This window comes from Nelumbo nucifera, chromosome 7 (assembly GCF_055504915.1).
Source record: "Nelumbo nucifera cultivar China Antique chromosome 7, China Antique-T2T, whole genome shotgun sequence".
NCBI classification, from domain to species: Eukaryota; Viridiplantae; Streptophyta; class Magnoliopsida; order Proteales; family Nelumbonaceae; genus Nelumbo; species Nelumbo nucifera.
This window is the reverse complement of record NC_142655.1, coordinates 46,348,646-46,370,673: the sequence shown is the minus strand read 5'-3', so window position 1 is coordinate 46,370,673 and position 22,028 is coordinate 46,348,646. Positions and strand designations below refer to the sequence as shown.

Here is a 22,028-nt window from a genome sequence, read left to right as displayed (position 1 = left end):
GTACAGAAGTTGACAGCTTCCGTATGTTATCAGGTCCAAAATGCTGTTGATTTCCTGAAGATGATTGGAGCACTTGATGAAAGGGAGAATATGACAAATCTTGGTGAATCATTTTATTCTTGTACATTTGAGAGTTACTATGATAAACAACATTCAATCCTGGGCTCCGTTTCATATCATCATGGTTTTCTTTATTGATTTTCAGGAGAGTTTCTATCAATGCTTCCAGTTGATCCCAAGCTTGGAAAAATGCTTGTAATGGGGGCTATCTTTCACTGTTTTGATCCTATTCTTACAATAGTGTCAGGACTTAGCGTCAGGGATCCATTTCTGTTGCCTCAAGACAAAAAGGATGTAAGTCTCATGTGTTAACCTTCTCTATGTATGAACTTTTGAAATATATACATTACATACAGACTTAAGCTTCTTATAGTTGTTATTAACTTTCAGTTAATTATTTACTGTCAATAAAATGTCATCTTTATCTAATTACTTTTGCATTTATTGTGTATATTGGAATTTCAAATACAATGCTGGATGCACAGTATATTGGTACATGATTTGGAAGATGATCATGGACAAACCAGAGGGTATATTCAAATTAAATCAAAGAACTATGGCATTTAAGAAAGAGAATAAAAGGGAAGTGCTGATAAAAAACAGAATAAGAAGAAGGTGCAAAAGAACAATAGAACTGAAAGATTGATTTGGTGAACCAAATTATCATTGCAAGGCTTAAATGAAGAACACTTAAGAAATTAAAACAACAAGAATAACTAGATTCATCCTCCTCCTCCTCATCATCATCATCAAATCCCAAGTACATTCTACACGAATCCGGTTTCGCCATTCTATTCTGTTAATGCCATATCCATTGTTAAATTATGAGTGCTTAAATCATTTCTTACTACTTCGACGGATGTCCTTGTTGGTCTACCCCTAGCTCTTCTACCCTCTTCAACTTGCAAGAGATCACTTCTTGTTACGGATGCTGTTAGTGGTCATCTATGCACATGACCAAACCATCTTAGTTTTCCTAATTGGAGTTACTTCTGGCTTCCTTCAAATGACTTCATTTCTGACTCTGCTCATTCTAGTTTTCCTAACCATCCATCTCAGCATACGCATTTAGCTTACATTAATGTTTTGGGAATATTGTACCTTGATTGTTCAACGCTCTACTCCATACAACATATATGTCCCTATAACTGTTCTATAAAAAAAAATTCCTTTTAATCTAGGTTTTATTTGCCTGTCACATAAGACTCTGGATGCACTCTTCTGCTTTTGCCCATCTTGCTCTACTTCTATTGGCAACATGCTCCTTAATCTCTCCCTTTGTTATGAATTGTGAATGAAGGTACTGGAAAAGGTCAAGGTAACCAAAGGGAAAATGGAGGGATGCATCTGGAGTTTTATAGGTGATAAAATAAGTCATTTGAAGAGAAATTTGAGTAAGATGGTTTGGTCATGTGCATTGAAGACCAAGGTTCAAAGTTTTGTCATGTATTGGGGTGTATCAGGTGTATCTTATTGTTCTGGTAGCACCCCAAGTCCCCAATACTCTTAAATAACGTTGGGTTTTGGCAATTTCAGGGGGTGGACAGGCCTAAGACTGACCCCTTGTAGACATTTGAAAAGAACAAAAAAAGGCTTGTGTGCCTTGGAAACACCTGATACACAAGGTTTGTGTGTGTCGGGTGTATTGATATTTAAAACTTGTTGAAGACTGTAGAGAACACTGATGTGGGCCCCACAGCTATGGTTCCATTGTGTTCGTAGGGTAGAATGTGTTCTAGTCATCCTAGGGTTAGCTGGTGGTGAATCTGTTATTTCAGTTGTTATTTATTTCAGTTTTATTGTGTTCTATTTGTTATGTAAATACTAAGGGCAGATCTGTCCTTCCATGTAATTAGCATAACCTATAAATACTAAATAGAAGTGGCGGCGACAGAACATTAAGATTCTGTCCCTCCTTTCAACCCTTGTGTTCTACTGCTCTCTCTTCTCTTTCTCCTCTCTTCTCTATACTTTTTCTTCTGTTTTCGAACCTGAAATCTATTAGGGTTCAAGGCTGATAGCAGTCTTGAACGTCTACTTGGTATCAGAGCTAGGGTTTCTCATGTGAGTCTAGTCCAGCCGACCACATGAGAACCATCTAGGGCTGGAAGCTGAGAAAGTAGAGTTTGGTGACTGATTCTTGGAGATCGCCAGAGGGTTTAGCAGCTGTTGAAGACTTGCCACGGTTGCAGAGTGTTGGTGATCAGGAAGAATCAGAGAAGGTTAGGGTTCGGGTAACCTTGGAAGACAGTGAATAACATTCTCTTGTAAGTTATTTTATTTTCTAAGAGAAGTACTATCAGAGAAGATAGGTTGGACCTATCTAGAAAGGGCGGCCGAACCACTCTAGGGTTTTCTTCTTTCTATTCTCTAGGGTTTTGTCTTAACCCTGCAGCAAACCCTAATGCTGGGCCGAGTCTTGTGATCTACCTGTGAAGCTCTTCTAAGTTTTCTCCTCAGCATTGATCAGTTTTAGGGTTTCATATTAACCCTACTACAAGTCTTATCTATACGGTACTGCCTGGAATGTGCGGCTGAGAATTTTTTTTCAAGGACTGATTAAAACTCTAATTCTACTTCAGCATATCAGATTATTCTCCAAGCTGTTTTCAGATTTTTTTGGGGTTTCGAACTCTTTTAAGGGGTGAAAACTGTACGGACTGTTGCTGTTGTGTTTGCTAATTGGTTTCAGATCAGACTTATACCTGTTTCATGCACATATACCGTGAATACAGATTTGTTCTATACTGATTTTTTATTGTGATTGATAGTCCAAGTGCTGTTCTTTGACTGTAGTAACCCTAATTTTTGAGACTACTGGTTCTTGACCGAAATGGAGTTTAAAAATCAGGCAGAAGGCAGTTTTGGGAACAGCAGTTATGGTGGTGTTTCTGAGACAGATTTTCAGATTACAACCGTAAGATTTAATGGGTCAAACTATTTGGAATGGGCCCAATCAGCCATGATGGCTATTGGGGGAAGGGGTAAATTAGGGTATCTCTTGGGAGATGTGAAAGAACCCTCCAAGGGAGACCCCATGTATACCAAGTGGGTCCAAGAAAACTACTTGGTTATGACATGGCTGTGTAATTCTATGCAACCTCATATCAGCCGAAATTACTTGTGGGCTAAGACAGCAAATGAGATATAGGATGTTATGAAAGAAACTTATTCCCAACCCCTTAATGTTGCCAGAGCATATGAATTGAAATGTGAAGTGAATACTCTTAAACAAGGAGAGAAACCGGTTTCGGTCTACTTCTCTACCTTGAAGTCCCTGTGGCATGAGATTGATCACTTAGAGACTCTTGAGTGGGAGAGTCCCAAAGATGCACAGACCCATAGAAAGCAAGTCGAGACAAACAGGGTGTTCTAGTTTCTGGCAAGCCTGAATTCAGAGTATGATAGTGTGACCCTCTCCCAGGCATACTCCTTAGTGCATAGTGAAGAGACCAGGAGGAAAGTCATGATGCAACCTCAGCCTCTTACACCAGCCCTTGTAGCTGTTAAACCCAAATCAGGAGTGATTCAGAAAGGGACAGGAAGAAGGAAGATAAAAGGGATGTGGTATGTGAGCATTGTAAGAAACCCAAACACACAAAAGAAACATGTTGGAAGCTGCATCCTCATTTGGTCCTAGAAAAGTTGAGAAGCAAGAAGGGTAATGCTCATGTGGCCGTGAATACAGATTCAGCATCCTCGTCTGGCACAAGAGGCACACCCTTAGAGACTTTAGCTACAGTTCGGGCTGCTCTAATACAGTTGGAAAAGGAAGTTGGGAACTCAGCTCAGCCACCGCAGTCACCATCAGCCCCTGCCACATCTGCTTTCACACATTCAGGTACTCGAGCCTCAGCCTACCATGCCTCAGCTCCAAGTACTATTGAACCCTGTTGGGTAATAGATTCAGGTGCATCCGGCCATATGCGTAGCTTGCCTTCATTGTTTACCACTTATCATTTATCTTCTGGTAGGGATAAAGTATCTATTGCTAATGGCTCTCTTGTCCCCATTTCTGGCAAGGGTGACATCAAGCTATCGGATACTATCTCCCTGTCTTCTGTCTTACATGTTCCTAAGCTTGATACTAACCTTCTTTCAGTCAATAGTATTACCAAACATATGAACTGCTCAGTAACTTTCTTCCCTGACCGATGTCTTTTTCAGGACCTGGAGACGAAGACAATGATTGGGACTGGCCGTGAGACGAATGGGATCTATCTGCTCAGAGAGAGTTCTCGTCGGGAAGAGTCAGTGGTTAAGAAGTCACTTGTTTCTGAAAGGGATGGTAGAATCCATCGTATGGACACCAAAAAGGTTGCGGAATGGGTGGGCGAATTTCAAAAATTTTCTACCTACCTTCCAACTGGGAATCGCATTCCCTGTTTTAGAATCAAGATTCAAGGATCCTACTTGAACCATAACCGAACCAGATCTGAACCAAAAGAGAAGGGAGTGATTATACCTGATCCAGAGAAATAATATCTCCCAAAGTTGGTGTTCACGCCCAAAGAAGAGTGCGTCCTACACACTGAATCCTTCACAAGAATCCTTTGGAAGACAATGAGCACCAAACTGAATCAGCCTTTCAGTAAAGACTAATATCAAGAACTCTTTCTTGATCTTTCTCTGACAGAGAAATCGAACTGTAGTAGATGGGGGCGGCTGCAACAGGAGGAAACTAGAGAAGAAGATGGCGAACTGCTTTTCTTCTCTAGGGTTTCCGAGATCCTATTCGAATTCTTGTCAATCGAATAGGGTTTCCTCCAGTTGCTTAATGATTAAGAAAAGATCTCCTGATCATATCAGGAGTTGCCCTTATCCAAATCTGTATTTGGATTAGGACTCTTCTTAATCCTATCTGCAGATTAGATAAGCTTTTGGGCTTCATCCTAATCTCAAATCCGCCCCTTGTTAATGACTGATCAAATCAGCCCAGTTCGAAATGGGCTTTAGGCCCAATAAGAATCAAGTGCTCAAAAGTCTTCCAAAACTACTGCCTAGTTGGGCTTCTTTGTATGGCGTGGGACCCAAGCATTGATCTACACACCAACCACATGGGTTCGGCCCAACCTCTGTTACAAGGCCTGGCCGAATTCACTGAAGAGCCCAATGAACCCCCTGAGCCCATCATATGGACCCTATGGGCCCAACACTTACACTAAGTGGTCCCTGGGCCAAGCCATCTTATAAAAACCCAGGGACTGTGGGCAAGTGCAAGATTAGCCCATCAGGTGTTATCCCAAATGGGCCCAACACTTACCCTAAGTGGTCCTTGGGCCAAGCCACCTTGTAACACCCAGGGACTGTGGGCAGAGATGCAAGATTAGCCCATCAAGTATTACCCTCAATGGTCTTACACTTAACCTCTTAGCCCATAATGATCAAGCACTGCCCGACAAGAGAGGACCTCTCCCTCAACTGCAAGGAACAGTGCTACACTCTACTTATATGGATCCCGGGAATTAAAACCATTTGCAAATATTTTGAAACATACTTAAATATATATCATATATATAAATTTTGCAAAACAAAATTCCAACGATTGAAATCAACTGTCGGCAGTTTGGTTTCCATCAGAGAGAGTGCATCCCCGATCATTACCTTTGTCCGACAAAGGGGCTGATCCCGTCACTATGATCACCCACTCAGATGAATTCTCAGACTGTCCCAACATACCCAGGTTTTGACCTCCGCTAAGGATCTCACTGATTGGCATATCAAAGACAGCCCAATCCGACACCTAGTGCAGTACCATAATCGGGTCTAGGGGTCAGATGTAACTTTCCAATTTTGCCCATCAATCTCCAAGGTCTAGGGCAATACTGGAAATACGGTCCTGTTCAAGGGTTCAAGTAATCCTACACTACATGTGCCTTGGGTCTCACCCTAGCGGTTGAGACAAGCCACCCCAACAGTTGGCAGCACACCAGTGTCAGCCTTGGCAGGATAAATCTCCCCAGACTTATCCAACAGCTGTGAACATTTAAAACCAACACAAGTCTCATTAAGTGTCCAATTTTAGGGTCTTACACAGAGAAGTATACCACACAACATGAATCAAACATGTACTTCACTTATTTACATTAAATGTCAAAAGTACATCAAAACTGATTGAAGCTAAGGGCATACAAAAATTGTCCAACTGTTTCCTACTTTGTTTGAGTCTGTTGAGTTGTCCCAGTTGAAATGTGAAAGTTGTGAGTTTGCTAAACATTGTAGAAAATCTTATTCATTGAGTAATAAAAGGAGTAATAGTTCTTTTGATATTGTGCATACTGATGTTTGGGAACCATATCACATCCCTTCTATGGGTGGGTACAGATATTTTTTGTTATTTGTTGATGACCATACCCGGTTTTCTTGGGTTTATGTTATGCGTTCACGAGATGAGGTTCCCGCCCTAACCCAAAACTTTCACCAAATGGTCCTAACCTAGTTTGATGCCAAGATCAAAGTTCTTAGATCTGATAATGCAAAGGAATACTTTGCTAAGCCATTGGCATCTTACATTCTTAATCATGGGGTTATCCACCAGAGCACTTGCCCTCATACACCTCAGCAGAATGGAGTTGCAGAAAGGAAGAATAGGCACATCTTGGAGGTGGCTAGAAGTATTATGTTTACCTCCAATGTCCCTATTCGCTTCTGGGGTGATGCTATCCTCACGGCAGTATATCTTATTAATCGGGTTCTTTCTCGGGTTCTTGATATGAAATCTCCTTTTTCCCTTCTATACCCAAATGAGGAGTTGTTTGTCGTTCCCCTTAAAACATTTGGTTGTACCTGTTTTGTTCAGCTTTTCGGACCCCATCAGTCCAAGTTCGAACCAAAGGCCTCCAAATGCATTTTTCTTGGTTATGCACAAACTCAAAAGGGTTATTGCTACTATGATCCTGTCTCAGGGAAGAGATTTGTCTCTATGGATGTCACTTTCTTTGAGGAGACACCCTATTATTCTCGGGTTTCTCCTCAGGGGGAGAGCAGTGCAAGTGGGGATTTGGGTCCCTTTCTTCAGGGGGAGCGCAGTGAGGGTAGGGTTAATACTTTTGGGGCTGTTCCCTTACCTATCCATTGGGTGATGAGGGCTACACTAGTGAGGGTGGTCAGAGAGATCAGGAGTTGAGGGTCTATCATAGGTGATGCAGGCAGGTTGATCCCGATCATCAGCAGTCCTGGCCAGCTCCAATCTCTTCTGCGGCTCCAAGTCCAGGTATTACAGTCCCAGGGCCCACAGAGGCTTCTTCCACTGTTGCCACTTCACCTCTTGCAGATGACCTTGACCTTCCCAATGTCGTCCGTAAGGGGAAACGGCATTGTACCACATCTACAGCCCACTGTATTTCCCAGTTTTTATCCTATGATCGCCTATCTCCCACCTACAGGTCCTATCTTACTTTTGTTGCCAATGTCCCTATTCCAAGAACAGTGCAAGAAGCCCTATCCGTCCCGGAGTGGAAAGATGCAATGCAAGTTGAAATGGATGCCCTGTTGAAAAATAACACCTGGGAGCTAGTTGATCTGCCCAAAGGAAAGAAACCAGTTGGATGCAGATGGGTATTTACTGTGAAGCACAATGCGGATGGCTCCATTGAGAGGTATAAATCTCGGCTTGTTGCAAAAGGGTTCACCCAGACTTATGGTATAGATTACTTGGAGACCTTTGCCCTGGTAGCCAAGATGACCACCATTCGAGTTCTATTATCTCTTGCAGCAAGCCACACTTGGCCTTTGTACCAAATGGACGTTAGAAATGCTTTTTTGAATGGAGACCTGTAGGAAGAGGTTTACATGCGGTTGTCTCCTGGATTCTATGATACAGAGACAGGTAAGAAGGTCTGCCGGCTCAATAAGGCATTGTATGGTTTGAAGCAGTCACCTAGAGCTTGGTTCGATAGATTCAGACTAGCCCTTGGGAAGTTTGGTTATGTACAGGCCCAGTCAGATCATACCCTATTCATCAAGAGGGTGGAGTCCTCTCTGACACTACTTGCACTATATGTTGATGATATTGTGGTGACAGGAAATGATAGCCATGAGATTGAGTCCCTCAAACAGCTCCTTCATCAAGAGTTTGAGGTGAAAGATCTTGGTGCACTTCGGTATTTTTTGAGTATTGAGGTTGCTACATCTAAACAGGGGATCTTTGTCTCTCAGAGGAAATATGTTCTAAATTTGTTGGCGGAAACTGGAAAGTTAGGTGTCAAGCCTGCGGATACACCCATTGAACAGAGCCACAGGATTAGTGCAGAGAGTGGGGAGCCTCTTGAAGACAAGGTTATGTTCCAGCGATTAGTGGGAAAGCTCCTATATCTCTACCTCACTCGGCCATCAGTTATGCAGTTAGTGTTGTCAGCCAGTACATGCATTCTCCTAGAACCACACATCTTCTTGCAGTAGAAAGAATATTAGCATACTTGAAGAGATGCCCAGGTAGAGGTATACTGTTCAAGAACAATAACCACATGAAGGTGGACGTCTATATGGATGCCGATTGAGTGTTGATGACAGAAGGTCTACCTCTGGATGTTGTGCACTTGTGGGAGGTAACCTTGTCTCTTGGAGGAGTAAAAAACAGAGTGTTGTCTCTCGATCTAGTGCTGAAGCTGAATACAGGTCAATGGCTAATGGAGTGGATGAAATTCTATGGCTGAGATCACTACTTGAGGAATTGGGTATTGAGTATGAGAAGCCCCTGATGCTGTATTGTGATAATCAAGCGGCTATTAATATAGCACACAATCCGGTGTAGCATGACAGAACTAAACATATTGAAGTTGATCGACATTTGGTACGAGAGAGGGTCTCATCACAAGAAGTGTGTCTCCCGTACATCACATCTAACATGCAGCTAGCAGATATCCTCACCAAAGCCATACCAAGGAAGAAGCTAGAGGTGGATCTATCCAAGTTGGGAATGATAAACTTGAGGGGGAGCTACACTGATGTGGGCCCCACAGCTATGGTCCCACTGTGTTCGTAGGGTAGAATGTGTTCTAGTCGTCCTAGGATTATCTGGTGGTCAATTTGTTATTTCAGTTGTTATTTATTTCAGTTTTATTGTGTTCTATTTGTTATGTAAATACTAAGGGCAGATCTGTCCTTCCATGTAATTAGCATAACCTATAAATACTAAATAGAAGTGGCGGCGGCAGAACATTAAGATTCTGCCCCTCCTTTCAACCCTTGTGTTCTACTGCTCTCTCTTCTCTTTCTCCTCTCTTCTCTATACTTTTTCTTCTATTTTCGAACCTGAAATCTATTAGGGTTCAAGGCTGATAGAAGTCTTGAACGTCTACTAAGACCATTGACAGCACCTGTAAGAAGTGATCTTCTGCAAGTTAAGGGGCTGGAAAGGCTGGGGTAGATCAAAAAGGACGTCATGTGAGTCGATTCAGTAAGAAATGATTTAAGTGCTCATAATTTAGCAATGGATATGGCATAAAACAGATCAGAATAGTGAGACAGTATTCATGTAGCCGACCTAGGCAGCTGCATTAAAAGCATTCATCGACTAAGTAATGATGTAATCAGTTTGACCGTCCATTGACTCATTGGGAGCTAGTTAACACTTGACAATGGCAGCAAACATTGTTAGTAGATATCGAAGTAACCCTATAAAGATACATTCTTAGTAGATAAGAAAGTCCCACTTCTTTGCATCTTTCTAACATAGAGCTGAATAAGGGCTCAAGCGTTTTTTTCATTACATCAGATCCAAATGAGTTCATGATTATTTGTGCTTTTCCAGATCTATGATAAGTTCTCCGTCTGTCTGTTAGGTTTACTTTATTTTTCCATTTGATATTAACTTTTTGTTACGCCTTTATTTGTTTATTATCCTGCTATTTTCTTTTTAATTTGGTCTTAATCAATTGTTAGTTAATGTAATTGCTACTTCAAGTAGGAAAAGCCATGTATTTCTTTTTTTTTTTCCTGAAAGCCATTGCCTAGAAAAAACTAGGCGGGTGCCTAGGTGAGTGCAGGATGGGGTGCTTCCTTGTTGACTAGATTTGCCTTAGCACCTTCATAACTATATTTGGTTGTGCCTGAACATTTGTTATGTTGATTATAGCACTCTGCTACCATCCTTACCGTGTGATCTAAACATCACTTCATGGATTGTTCTCTTTGTGACTGTCAAAAAGAATGGATAGATTGGATGATGATAGTTGTTCCTTCTCCCTGCATTTGTCCCAGTGCTTGTAAGCATATGATAGATTACTTTCAGGGCCCCCATTAAGGAGTATTGTTCTTCTGTTGCTTTTGTTCAGTTAGCAGGAACGGCAAAATCAAGATTTTCTGCAAAGGACTACAGTGATCATATGGCACTTGTCCGTGCATATGAAGGTTGGAAAGATGCAGAAAGGGAAGGATCTGCATACGAGTATTGCTATAGGAATTTTCTTTCAGCACAAACTCTTCAGGCTATTCACTCTCTCCGGAAGCAATTTAGCTTTATTCTAAAAGATGCTGGTTTATTAGCTCCAGATGCTAGAACAAATAATAGTTTGAGCCACAATCAGTCATTGGTTCGTGCTATCATCTGTTCTGGCTTATTTCCTGGTATAGCATCAGTTCTGGTAAGGGATTATTTGGTAATTCATTTGATTCTTTTGACATTTAATCGTATAAGTTCTTACTTCAGATGACATATGAGCAACTTTTTTCGTTTCTTTTGCAGCACAGAGAGTCTTCAATGTCTTTCAAAACGATGGATGATGGTCAAGTTTTACTCTATGCAGTAAGTCCATATGAGCCAACATTTAATTAGATTAGAGAATTATGGTTTAGGTTCAGTGAGCAGTAATTTCCAGTTGCATATACATGTAGTGTTTTAGAAGGCGTACTTCTGGAGCACGCCTTCAGGCGAGGTGCCCCCAAAATGCCCTGAGGCATACGCCAGAGGCTCTGACACCTCTGAGCTCATACACTTTTTTCATATGGTGTGCTAGAGGTGTACGCCTCATGTGCCTCTTGTACACCTCATGTAAAAAGACAAAAAAAGAAAAAAAAAAAGAAAGAGAAAGAAATAAAAGGAAAGGAAAGGGAAGGTAAGAAAAGATAAGGGGAAAGAAAAATGAGATTCTTCTTCCTCAGCAAACATGAAGGTTCAGTTTATATATATATATATTGTACCATTGTATTATATTTGTATTTACGTTTTTAGTTTTTATCATAAATAACCAATTTTTTTTCAAAGTTCAAACAAGACACAAATAAAATATATCAACATTTAATATACAGGGTAGCAACTAATTAATAATTACTTAAACATACAGGACCGGTTCGGTTCATTTAACTGAACCAAATTGCCGGTTTATTTTCTCACACAAACCGAAACCAACCAGTGGTTTTGAAAAACCGACCAACTCGGGTTGGGTCAGGCCAGTTTGGTTGGTATGACATTTAATGTGAACACCCCTACTTATTAGAGACACCTCAAATATGTTCATTGTCACTTGTTCGAACTGCATTGACAATTAGCCTATGACCAGTGGAGATAATTGCTTATGTTAAACCTAACACTGGTTATTTGAGAAGCAAAGAGCTTACCCATTGTTCCTGGGTTACCATAGGTATCAATTCCTTGCTTATGGTCCTCACCAAATGTCTCCATTTATTACAAATACAATATTATTCTTAATTTCTAATAGATTAACAACAGCCAATATCAAAGAAAGAGCACAGATACAGCCAACTAATTCAGCTTATCTCAAAGCTATCACCAGGCTGGAAAGAAAGGAAAGGTAGAAATCAATCTCTCTAGGAGAAATGGAATCAGTCCAAGTGTCCAACCACTGCTCAATCTCTCAATTAGACTCAAATAAATCTCAACAACAGAAGTCTGGCCAAATAAAATAGACCCAAATGCAACCTCCTATCACGGGACCACTTCCAAGATCCCAAGAGAGAGAAAAAACAAGCTGTCAATCTCTCTAGGCTTCCCAAAATGACAACAGCAGCAGTTGATCTCTATTATATTCAAATAACAATCTCTGAAAACCACAACCAGACTAGGTATTTGACCCAAAATTGAACACTCTGAAAACCACAATCTGACTTGATTCTCTTGTTTTTTCTTGACTTTCAGGACTTTCTCCAATCCAAACACTTGGTCAACAACAACAATTCTACAAAAGCAACCAAACCAGACCACAAGACTTTAATTGCTCTAGCTCTCTGACTATCTCATGTAGCCAGCTAGACTAAGACTGCATGAGATGGTGTGCCTTGATTGAAACTAGGCTCTGATACCAAGAAGTTTCAGTAGAAGAAAATAAGCAAGAAGAGAGAGAAGTGGAATGGAGGGTAACAGATCGCAGGGCTCAATTGAGACACCATCTTTTATATTTTTAGTAATAAATTGTAAAATTACAGATCTACACCTAATAAGGCAGCAGCAGTTATAACACTTAATAACAATTAAAAAGAGGCGTTGCCCATAATATCAGGCCCATAACTAAAGAATAAACAAAACTAGGAAATAAAAAAACAATCCACTAACCCACTAACAAGGTCCTACAGGGCAATCTCTAATGCAATGTTGTACTCAATGCTGACAGTCTAAATCAATGGATCATCTGTTGTATAAGAACTGTGCAAGATCATATGGAGTAGTTGGTCCTATTTATATGGCAAATAGCATGAAATTGCATCAACATTTCCTGTTCTATAAATTTGTTCTGATTTTTTCACTATTTGTTGGTAACATCGTATTCTTAATCTTAATATTCTTGTTATTTTATTAACTGACATGGAGCATGAAATCTACACCAGAATTCTGTGAATGCACGCTATCAGACAATCACATACCCATGGCTGGTATTTGGTGAGAAAGTTAGGGTCAATACTGTCTTTATACGAGATTCCACTGGTGTGTCTGACTCAATAGTGATACTTTTTGGTGGTACTCTTAACCGGGGCATTATGGTAATTTCTTATGCTGGTGAACATTTCTCCTTTTTTTATTTGTGCTTGTGTGTGTGGAATGAATTGAACTGGTGTAACTTTGGGACTAACTGGACCTTGTATTTCAGGCTGGACATTTGAAAATGCTGGATGGCTATATTGATTTCTTCATGGATCCTAGTTTGGCAGATTGTTATTGGAACCTTAAGGATGAACTTGATAAGCTTATCTACAGGAAGGTGAGTTGAAACTCATTTAGTTTATAGTGCACACTTGTTTCACATGAGTTTCCAACAATGTTTCAACCAAGTCCAAGAAAAATGGAAAATCTTAATTTTATGCTTCATTGCAGTTAAATCTAAATCAAATATAACTAAATTGCATTAGATCTTCATTACTTTCTCTAAAGACTGAAATTCTATACAACCAAAAGTAAATAAATAAAGGCTTGGTACTCTCTCCATGGATTGAAACGAAAGGAAGGCTCAGAAGGAAGAAGATTGTACCATGAGAGAAGTAAGGTGGTCAACCTGTTTCAAACATACATCATGGATCTGGCAATGCAATGTAGATTGACCCTCATGCCGATCTAAATGAATCAGCCTTTTGATGAAGGTAAACCTATGCCTACTAGGCTAGAGGATGGAAAGTCCATTTTTATCATTTGAAAACTACTTTTTATGAAACCATATGAAAATATGACACAAAGTGAAGTATATAATTTACAAAACCTTCTAAATTGAGCTTCATATTCTTGTAGTGAACATAGGAAGCTTATCAAGAATTCATTGTTCTCCATGACTAACAAACTTTGAGGCTCCATTGTAATATGAAATTAATGTAGCAAGGATAAGAGAAGTGCTACTGGTGTAAACATGGTGGGAAAATAAGATGGACCAGGGACCTGAATAAAGAAGACAAGGGGAAGAAAGAGAAAAAATATTGCACCTTTAGGAATAAAATATAGAAAGAGAGAAAAAGGAAAATCACTCTTACTCACAAGTAACTTCAAAACAAATTTTTTATTCCATTATATGAACTCTAAAATTTCAATTACAATCACTATATATAGATTCAGTTCAAGGGCTTAGTCCATTTTTTTCTAGCTGCAATCCTAGGTCAAAAGGAAAATAGATAAAAAAGAGGAGAAAAATAGAGAAAAGAAATAACAGCCTGAACTAGAGAGAAAAAGAGACAACAAAACTTAATAAATAAGAATAAAAAGACTAAAATAACCCCGATATGCTGACTCTAACACTCTTCCTCAAGATAGAGTATATGTCATATAGTCCCGGCTTGTCACATATGCAATCCACTCTTACTCGACTCAACCCATTTGTAAACAAACTTGCCCACTAATTTCCCAAGCTCACATGTTTTGTGCTTATCACTTCACCAAGGACCTTTTCCCTTATAAAGCGACAAACAACCTCTATGTACTTTGTCCTCTCATGAAAGACAGGATTAGATGAATGTGGATCATGGTTTGATTGTCACAATACAATCTCATAAGACTATTCACCAAGTACCCTATCTCCTATCAGAGGTTTTTCAACCACACTAACTCACATGCAGTATGTGTCATGGCTCTATAATCAGTTCAGCACTACTTCTTTCTACAATTGTCTGCTTCTTACTCTTCCATGTCAATAAATTTCCTCCAAGGAAGGTACAATACTCTATGGTGGATCTTCTATCAAATACTAAGTGGACTCAATCTACATCGATCCAACCTTCCTTTCAAGACTCCTTCCTAACTTGTACAAAAACTCACCACCTAGTGCTCCCTTCAAGTACCACACAATTCTGAGGACTGCATCCCAATGAAGAACCTGTGGATTCTGCATAAACTGGATAACTACGCTAACTATAAAGGAGATATCCAGTTGGGTAAATTGATCAAAAAAAAAAGATATTCAGTCGGGTAAATGTTAGATACCTTAACCTATCCACTAACCTTCTATACCTTCTAGGGTCGTCAGATTGTTCACCTACATCAATGGTAAATTTAACATTCGGTTTCGTGGGTGTTTTAGTTGATTTGGCACCTAATAGCCCTCTCTCTTCTAATAAGTCAAGAACATACTTCCTTTGACACAAATTGATGCTATGCTTCGACCTCACTACTTCAATACCTAATAAATACTTCAACTTGTCAAGATCTTTTGTTTGAAACTGATATTGTGGAAAGGCCTTTAAATTTGTCAATCCTCAACTTGTCACTACCGGTTTTAATAATGTCGTCTACATATACTACCAACAAAATATTTTTAGTTTCAGATTCATAGTTAAATATTGAACAATCAACCTAATACTATGTCATACCAAAATCTAATGCCAAACCAAGCATGCAAAGATTGTTTCAGCCCATAAATTGTCTTCTTTAACATATACACTTTTAATCCTCCCCCTGAGCAATAAACCTTGGTGGTTGTTCCATATAGACTTAATAAGATCATCATGTAAGAAGGCATTTCTATGTGAAGCTAAAATAGTAGCCAGCCATATATAGCTACTACCGATATCAAAACATGAATTGAACCAATTTCGGCAATAAGAGATAAGTTTTTTATACAGTCCACTCCATACAACTATTAGCAATCAATCAAGCTTTCAAATGCTTCACTCTACCATCTGGTAAATATTTAATAGTGTACACCCACTTGCACCCTACATCATGTTTACTGGGAGAGAGAGTGGTAAGCTCACACATGTAATTGTGTGATAGAGTAAAGAGTTTAGCCTTCGAGCATTTATCCCTTCTCTCTTGTTGGTTTTGTTTTCGAGCCAGAGAGACCCTAAAATCCTTACTGTTCTCTATGTGTGTAGAGGCTAATGCCACTACCTTGATGAGTTGCAAAACCAAGAGGATAGTGTAACTTGTTGCATCAATTTCATAGATGTTGCAATACCATTCTTGTTGTTGTCAGTTGTACTCTTTGAGACTTACTTTGTTTAGAGACTACCCGGCCATACCAAGAATGACCATCAAGAATGAATGTGAGTGTCCAACTAATGAGAACAGAAGTTGTAAGTATAGCATCACTCCAAGTTTGGGAACACTCATTTATCTATACTACTTATAAAAGAGTGAATGTTCCTTAATTCTGGATTTTTCATTGGACGTTTTCTATCTCTCTTGTCTAAATATACAATGGGCATAAAGAGGGCATATATGTCCTTTACTCTCATTTTAGAAACTGCCCATTTGTAACTGTCCAGAAACTGTTCACTTATAACTCTCCAGAAACTGCCAACTTATAACTGACCAAAAACTGTCCATGAATTATAAATAGTTTTGTCTTAGAGATACTGCAACGTGCAAATGCACTTACATGTTTACTAGTACTAATAAAAGTGTGAATGGGGTCTAACTTTCTGGAATTTTTATCGGACAGAATTTGCTCTTTCATCTCAAAATCTTTTAGGGGCAAAATGTATTTTGAAAAAGAAACCTTAATTGAAATGGTTCATGTTGTAGTACATCAAGCATCATCCTAAAAATCACCCATACATGCCACCTAATTAATCCTCCCATTAAAATCCACCAACACAAAAGAGACGTCCCTTCATTTCTATATATACAAAAACGTCAAAAGAAAATGAACAAAATTGATGAATAGAAAAATTATTAATAAATATATGATGGGAAATATCCACTTGTCCATCCCCACATAGAACTCTTCCTCTCATGCTAACCCTTTCAATGCCTTATAACCCCTTTCTCCTATTATGTCTTTCCCGTTAGTTCTTTTTTGTTTCTTCCTTATGGTTGTGAATGTGCACATCTGATGATGAAACTCCAAATGCTATGGTCCACAAAGAGGGAAAGCAATAAGGTTGATGGTTGGTATTGTGGTGTTGTGTGTCTATTGCACTTATGCATTAAAAATCGGGAACAATATGTTGCGCTTTGTAGGCACAAAGTGCAATTCAACAATAGAAACGCCGAAGCAATGTCTCCTTTGAAAGTGTGTTTCACATAATCCAAGATAAGAATTAGTCAAACATTTATACCTGATCAACCTACCAAACAAGATGCTAGCATAATCATCTATGCGGTGATGATGTGTCATTAAAACGAATTCACTCCATGACACCACTAGAGAGGAAAGGGAGGATTGAAGTGCTACTTTCGTGCCACCACCATCAAGATAATACAATCCACTAGTTTCATGCCCTCCACCAATCTTCATCCTTGTCTTCAGATCTTGAAAAAACAAAAGAAGGGTAAAAGGTGATAAAACTATTAAGAGACTTGGTCAATCTTTGAATAGACATATGGTTAAATGGAAATTTAGGTACATAAAAAATAGATGATAAAGATTAGAGGTGCAAGTAACATTACCCACACCACAAGTGGGAGAGGTAGAACCATTGGCTAGGGTAATATTTTGTGATGTGGAGGATTGGGAAAGGGAAGGTTTGGATGTCGGACAAGCCACCACAAATGGCAGTTTGAGGTAGTCTTGAGGAACCTACTATATTCATTATGTGGAACACTCATCATCTCCTTAGAAATTGTAGATTTTCAAGGTGTTTGATCAGCTTCCTGACTATTTCCTACTTCACCAACACTAGTCACAACATGGTTGGCCCATGTAGAAGGTGGGCCATGTAGATCATAACAAAAGTTAATATCATTGTGCAAAGAACCAAAATGGACATAAAGTTGGAAAAGGGCAAGTTTCATGGGTTAGAGGTTCAGTCACAGTCAAACCGAGGTTGAATCATAATGATATGGCATATACATATATATTTTACAGGTCGTATAAGTATACACATAATATATTTCACAAACATTATTGCACTTGCATGTGGTGGATAAGTGGTTTGTTTTTAAGTTTGTAAAATAAATGACTAGGGTTCAAGCCTCTTAACCCACGTTTTCTTCAGAATACTTGTGTACTAAAGCAATAAATACATTAAAGAGACACAAATAAATGCAAATAAAGAAATTGTTTAATGGTAACAAGATAATACACATAAATAAGAGGTCTTAGGCTCAAGTCTTGTTATCAACATTTTGAAGTTTCAATTCATGTTATAACCCTGGTGGTTTCATAAAACTGGGACCTGTTAACTGGTTTTCCAATTAAACCGGCTGGTTTTCATGAATTATGGTTTCAAGTGTTTGACCAAAGTCACCAAACTGGCCAAAGGGCCAGGTCATGGTTTAACCAGTTTGACCAGCTGGTCCAGTCCGGTTTTCTAAACAATGGTTAATAGTATGCCCTCCATACCATAGTATGTGCGTTTCCTAGGACCATTACTGTGCCCTCTACCACAACCTCCCCTTGTATCCTGACCTCCACTATTTCCATTACCACGGCTAAACATAAGACCACCATGGCCTACTTGAACTCCACTATCAAAACTAGTAGTATTTTATGTAGGTCCAGGAGAAATCTAACAAAATCAAGCAAATGCCTCCGCAAGAGAGGGGAGAGCAGAACCACCCAATATTTGTGCTCTAACCAGCTCATACTCTGACTTCATGGCCAATAAGAATCTGGTCACATCAAGATGATCCCTTTGTTGTTGCTAAATTTTAACATACGAGGTTAGGGATAGTATACATTTCGTTTCTGAGATTTTTCATACTAGTATGGTGCTCTTCAAGACACTGATTTCCCTGTTGCAATTTGAAATATTCTTGCTAGAGTTGATATGCTCTTGGAATGTTGTTTTGACCGCAGTAAAGTTTCTTAACATGATCCCATATCTCCTTGGCTGTATTTAAAAACATAAACTTTACACTTAATTTGGGTTCTATACTATTCCACAACCATGTCATAAATCACAATTTGTGCATCTTCTTGCTCTCACTCACTATACCCTTGAGATTCAGCCAAGGGTTTATTGTCTTTCACACGCTTCGCCTCCTTGGCTCTAAGAAAAAAACTCTATCAACTTGACCCATGGCACATAATTTTCACTATTTAGTTTAATTGATATAATTTGCACATTTAGTAATCAAGGGGATTCATAACACTTGATTTTTTATTTCCACTACCTTCTCTTGTGGTTGCCATAATGCTGTCCACTCAAAAAACTACCAAAACCACCACAGTTATTCAACTACTAGCTCATAGAACCAACAGTCACAAGTAAAAGGTTCTAATACCTAGGCATTACAGAGTTTACTTGCCCACCTAGCAGCACCTTTCAGTCCACATAGCAAGGGAAAGCATGTGTAACAGTACTCTAGATGCATTCAGCAACTTTCTTCATCATAGTAACCTTAGTCGCAGCCTCATTCACCATTAACACCGTCAACTGATGGAGAAAACCCTCTTGAAACTTCTCAATAGAGGGCTTAAACCACCACACAGCACAGGCTCACTGAAAGCCTGTTGATGAAACCACTACACAACTACTAGGGCTGTCACTCATAAGCAGTCAACAGGCTCACTGAAATAGAGTTGTCATAGCCTCCTATACCTCTGTCTCACGTAGCAACCTAAAAAAGGATAAAAAAAGACAGAAAAGGACTGATCGCAATCTTCCAAGAAGTAGAATTTGCAGCCTTCTCTTTCCTTTTTAGTGCTCTAATACCATGTTTTATTAGTTTGGTTCTTGCTAGTTGCAGTCCTAGGTCAAAAGGAAAAGAAAGAAAGAAGTGGAGGAGAAGAGAGAAAAGAAATAATAGTCTGAATTGGAGAGAATATTCTCCCACCCAGCCAATCTGATATTTATATATGTTTGCAAGGAAAATACAAAGACTATTATGTCCCTATTAAGTATGGGACAAGTAACTGAAAAGTAAAACAAAAGATGAAACACAACTTATTAAGAGCAGAAAGACTAAAATAACCTTGCTCGGCTGACTCTAACACTAACTACTTCAAAGCTAAGACAAATTCATAAGTATACTCAAATAAGGTCTCTTAACTTCTAAGCAACTCTAATAACAATTCACTAATCCTACAAAACCTACTTAATGTAAAGAAATGTCAAATTAGCAAAACTATTAAATTACAATTTTACTAAAAACAATAATTAGGGGAATTACTAAAAATGATCAACTGAGTTAAAATTCTTATTAGGGGAATTGCAATTTTACTATAAATACTTACTCTAAAAATGACCATAAAGAGTAATTTTAAAACAGAAATGAATTCTAGAAAAAACAAAGCCCTTTTCATAAGACACCTACAACCAAAAAATAAATAAATAACTAAAACTATACCAATACATTATCGCCATTCTGAAATTTCTGTAGGAATTGGAAAACTGATTATTTCCCCACGTGTTCTTTACTTGTTTCAGAATGTGCATAATCAACTCAAATTATTTATGACCTCGGCAGTTAGTAGCGTCAGCATTTAATGCATATGTGTCCACAGAAAATGTGTTGACATTAGGTGTTACTTTGGCTCGGGAGTATCCATCTAAATATATAATTGACACTACTTGAAGCATTAAATTTTACCTGCCTTGCTATGATGCAGCTGCAAAATCCAAGCCTTGACATTCACAAGGAAGGCAAGTACCTTATGCTTGCTGTTCAGGAGTTGGTATCAGGAGACCAATGTGAAGGTAGATTTATTTTTGGTCGTGAATACAGGAAGGCCAGGGACTCTAACGAAAACAGCCAAAATAACAGCAGTTATACCAAGGATGGGAGCAACCCAAAAAGCTTGCTTCAGACTTTATTGATGAGGGCTGGTCATAGCCCTCCAAAATACAAAACGAAGCATCTCAAGACTAATGAGTTCAGGGCCCTGGTAGAGTTCAAAGGTATGCAGTTTGTGGGAAAGCCCAAGAAAAACAAGCAGCTTGCAGAGAGGGATGCTGCTATAGAGGCATTGGCCTGGCTGACACACACTTCTGACAGGAGGGATGATGATGATGATGAATCCCCACCTGATGTCACGGACAACATGTTAAAACTACTTGGTAGACGCAGGAAGCCAAAACGTCGCTCTGGTTGATGTGGTAACTGGAAGATGTTTCTGTTTGTTTCACTAAAAGAAGATTCATGGGGCTATCAGATATTTGTTGGGTAATTTCTGTAGAATAACCATTGGTTACATTTGGGTTCTTGCTCTGGTGGTCATGCTCTTGATATTTCCTGGATCTCTGGAATGATACACGGCATGGCACATTGTTGGCAGCTGGTGTGGAGTATTATTATTATGTGATTTTTCTTATATTTATTTATTTATTTCATTTTTTTATTGGGGAGAGGGGTATCACACTGGCTTCTAATGTACTAATTTCTTGTTGGGGAAAAACGAGGCCTCGAGAGGAGACACACCATGGGATCATAATATACTGCCAATGCATGTAGTAGGCGACCAAGCGTGAGTATGACCATGTAAATCACTTGAAGCAATGTAAATTAGGCACAGTTTGCAAGAATGAAAATTATAGGTATTTCTAAACCTTGTATTTGCACTGTAATATTTGTACTAAGGAAATTCTTTTCAATAAGTTCTTATAAGTAATGTTACATTTTAATAGATTATATTTGGTAGATCTTAGGTTGATCATTCCTAAAATGCCCCTACCTCATTGTTACAAGTTCTATCATCAATCATGCTTATTCAAAGTTCAAAGTATTGGAAATGTCAAATGTATCAGAAAGCCAATTTTAAGAAACATATTGGGATATGCCTTGGATAATCATGTGTATCGGAGAAAAAATAATATATGCATAGATACGCTTAAAAACACTATAAATACTTTAATAAATAATAAAAATACATCAATAACACTAAATATAAGACCTCAATGAGGTGTATATACATTAAATTAATATATTCTAATGGTTTTATGAAGAAATATATTCTACTTAATTATAATTTCATTAAAAATCCTATGCTTAACAATAATTTAAAAATTATAATTCTTAAGTTTTAATGTTTTATGAGATGGGAAACTCAAATCTCCTATCCAGTCATAAAACATGCATTGGCACAACTTTTAAGTGAAAATATAATTAATAATTATTTATTATTTATTTCTAAAAACTATAAAAAATAATAAACATTACATAATATATTCAAAAAATTGTTATTAAAGAAAAATTTTCAATTGCTTTGTGGATA

At 38.6% G+C, this 22,028-nt stretch overlaps 1 protein-coding gene across 2 annotated transcripts in view; it reads left to right on the top strand.

Moving 5' to 3' along the window:
- ABO6 (DEA(D/H)-box RNA helicase family protein) overlaps positions 1-21,470 on the top strand; it is a 91,139-nt gene extending 69,669 nt beyond the window's left edge. Inside the window, exons 13-19 of one of the 2 annotated variants that reach the window (XM_010275804.3) lie at positions 34-103; positions 206-354; positions 10,335-10,643; positions 10,745-10,804; positions 12,841-12,993; positions 13,101-13,211; positions 20,427-21,470. In XM_010275804.3, coding sequence (XP_010274106.1) covers positions 34-103; positions 206-354; positions 10,335-10,643; positions 10,745-10,804; positions 12,841-12,993; positions 13,101-13,211; positions 20,427-20,909 — 1,335 coding nt within the window. In that variant the 3' untranslated portion in view covers positions 20,910-21,470. Of the gene's footprint in view, positions 1-6; positions 104-205; positions 355-10,334; positions 10,644-10,744; positions 10,805-12,840; positions 12,994-13,100; positions 13,212-20,426 lie in introns of both variants that reach the window. The other variant, XM_088892071.1, reaches the window with a different exon arrangement.
- Positions 21,471-22,028: the final 558 nt, after the last annotated feature.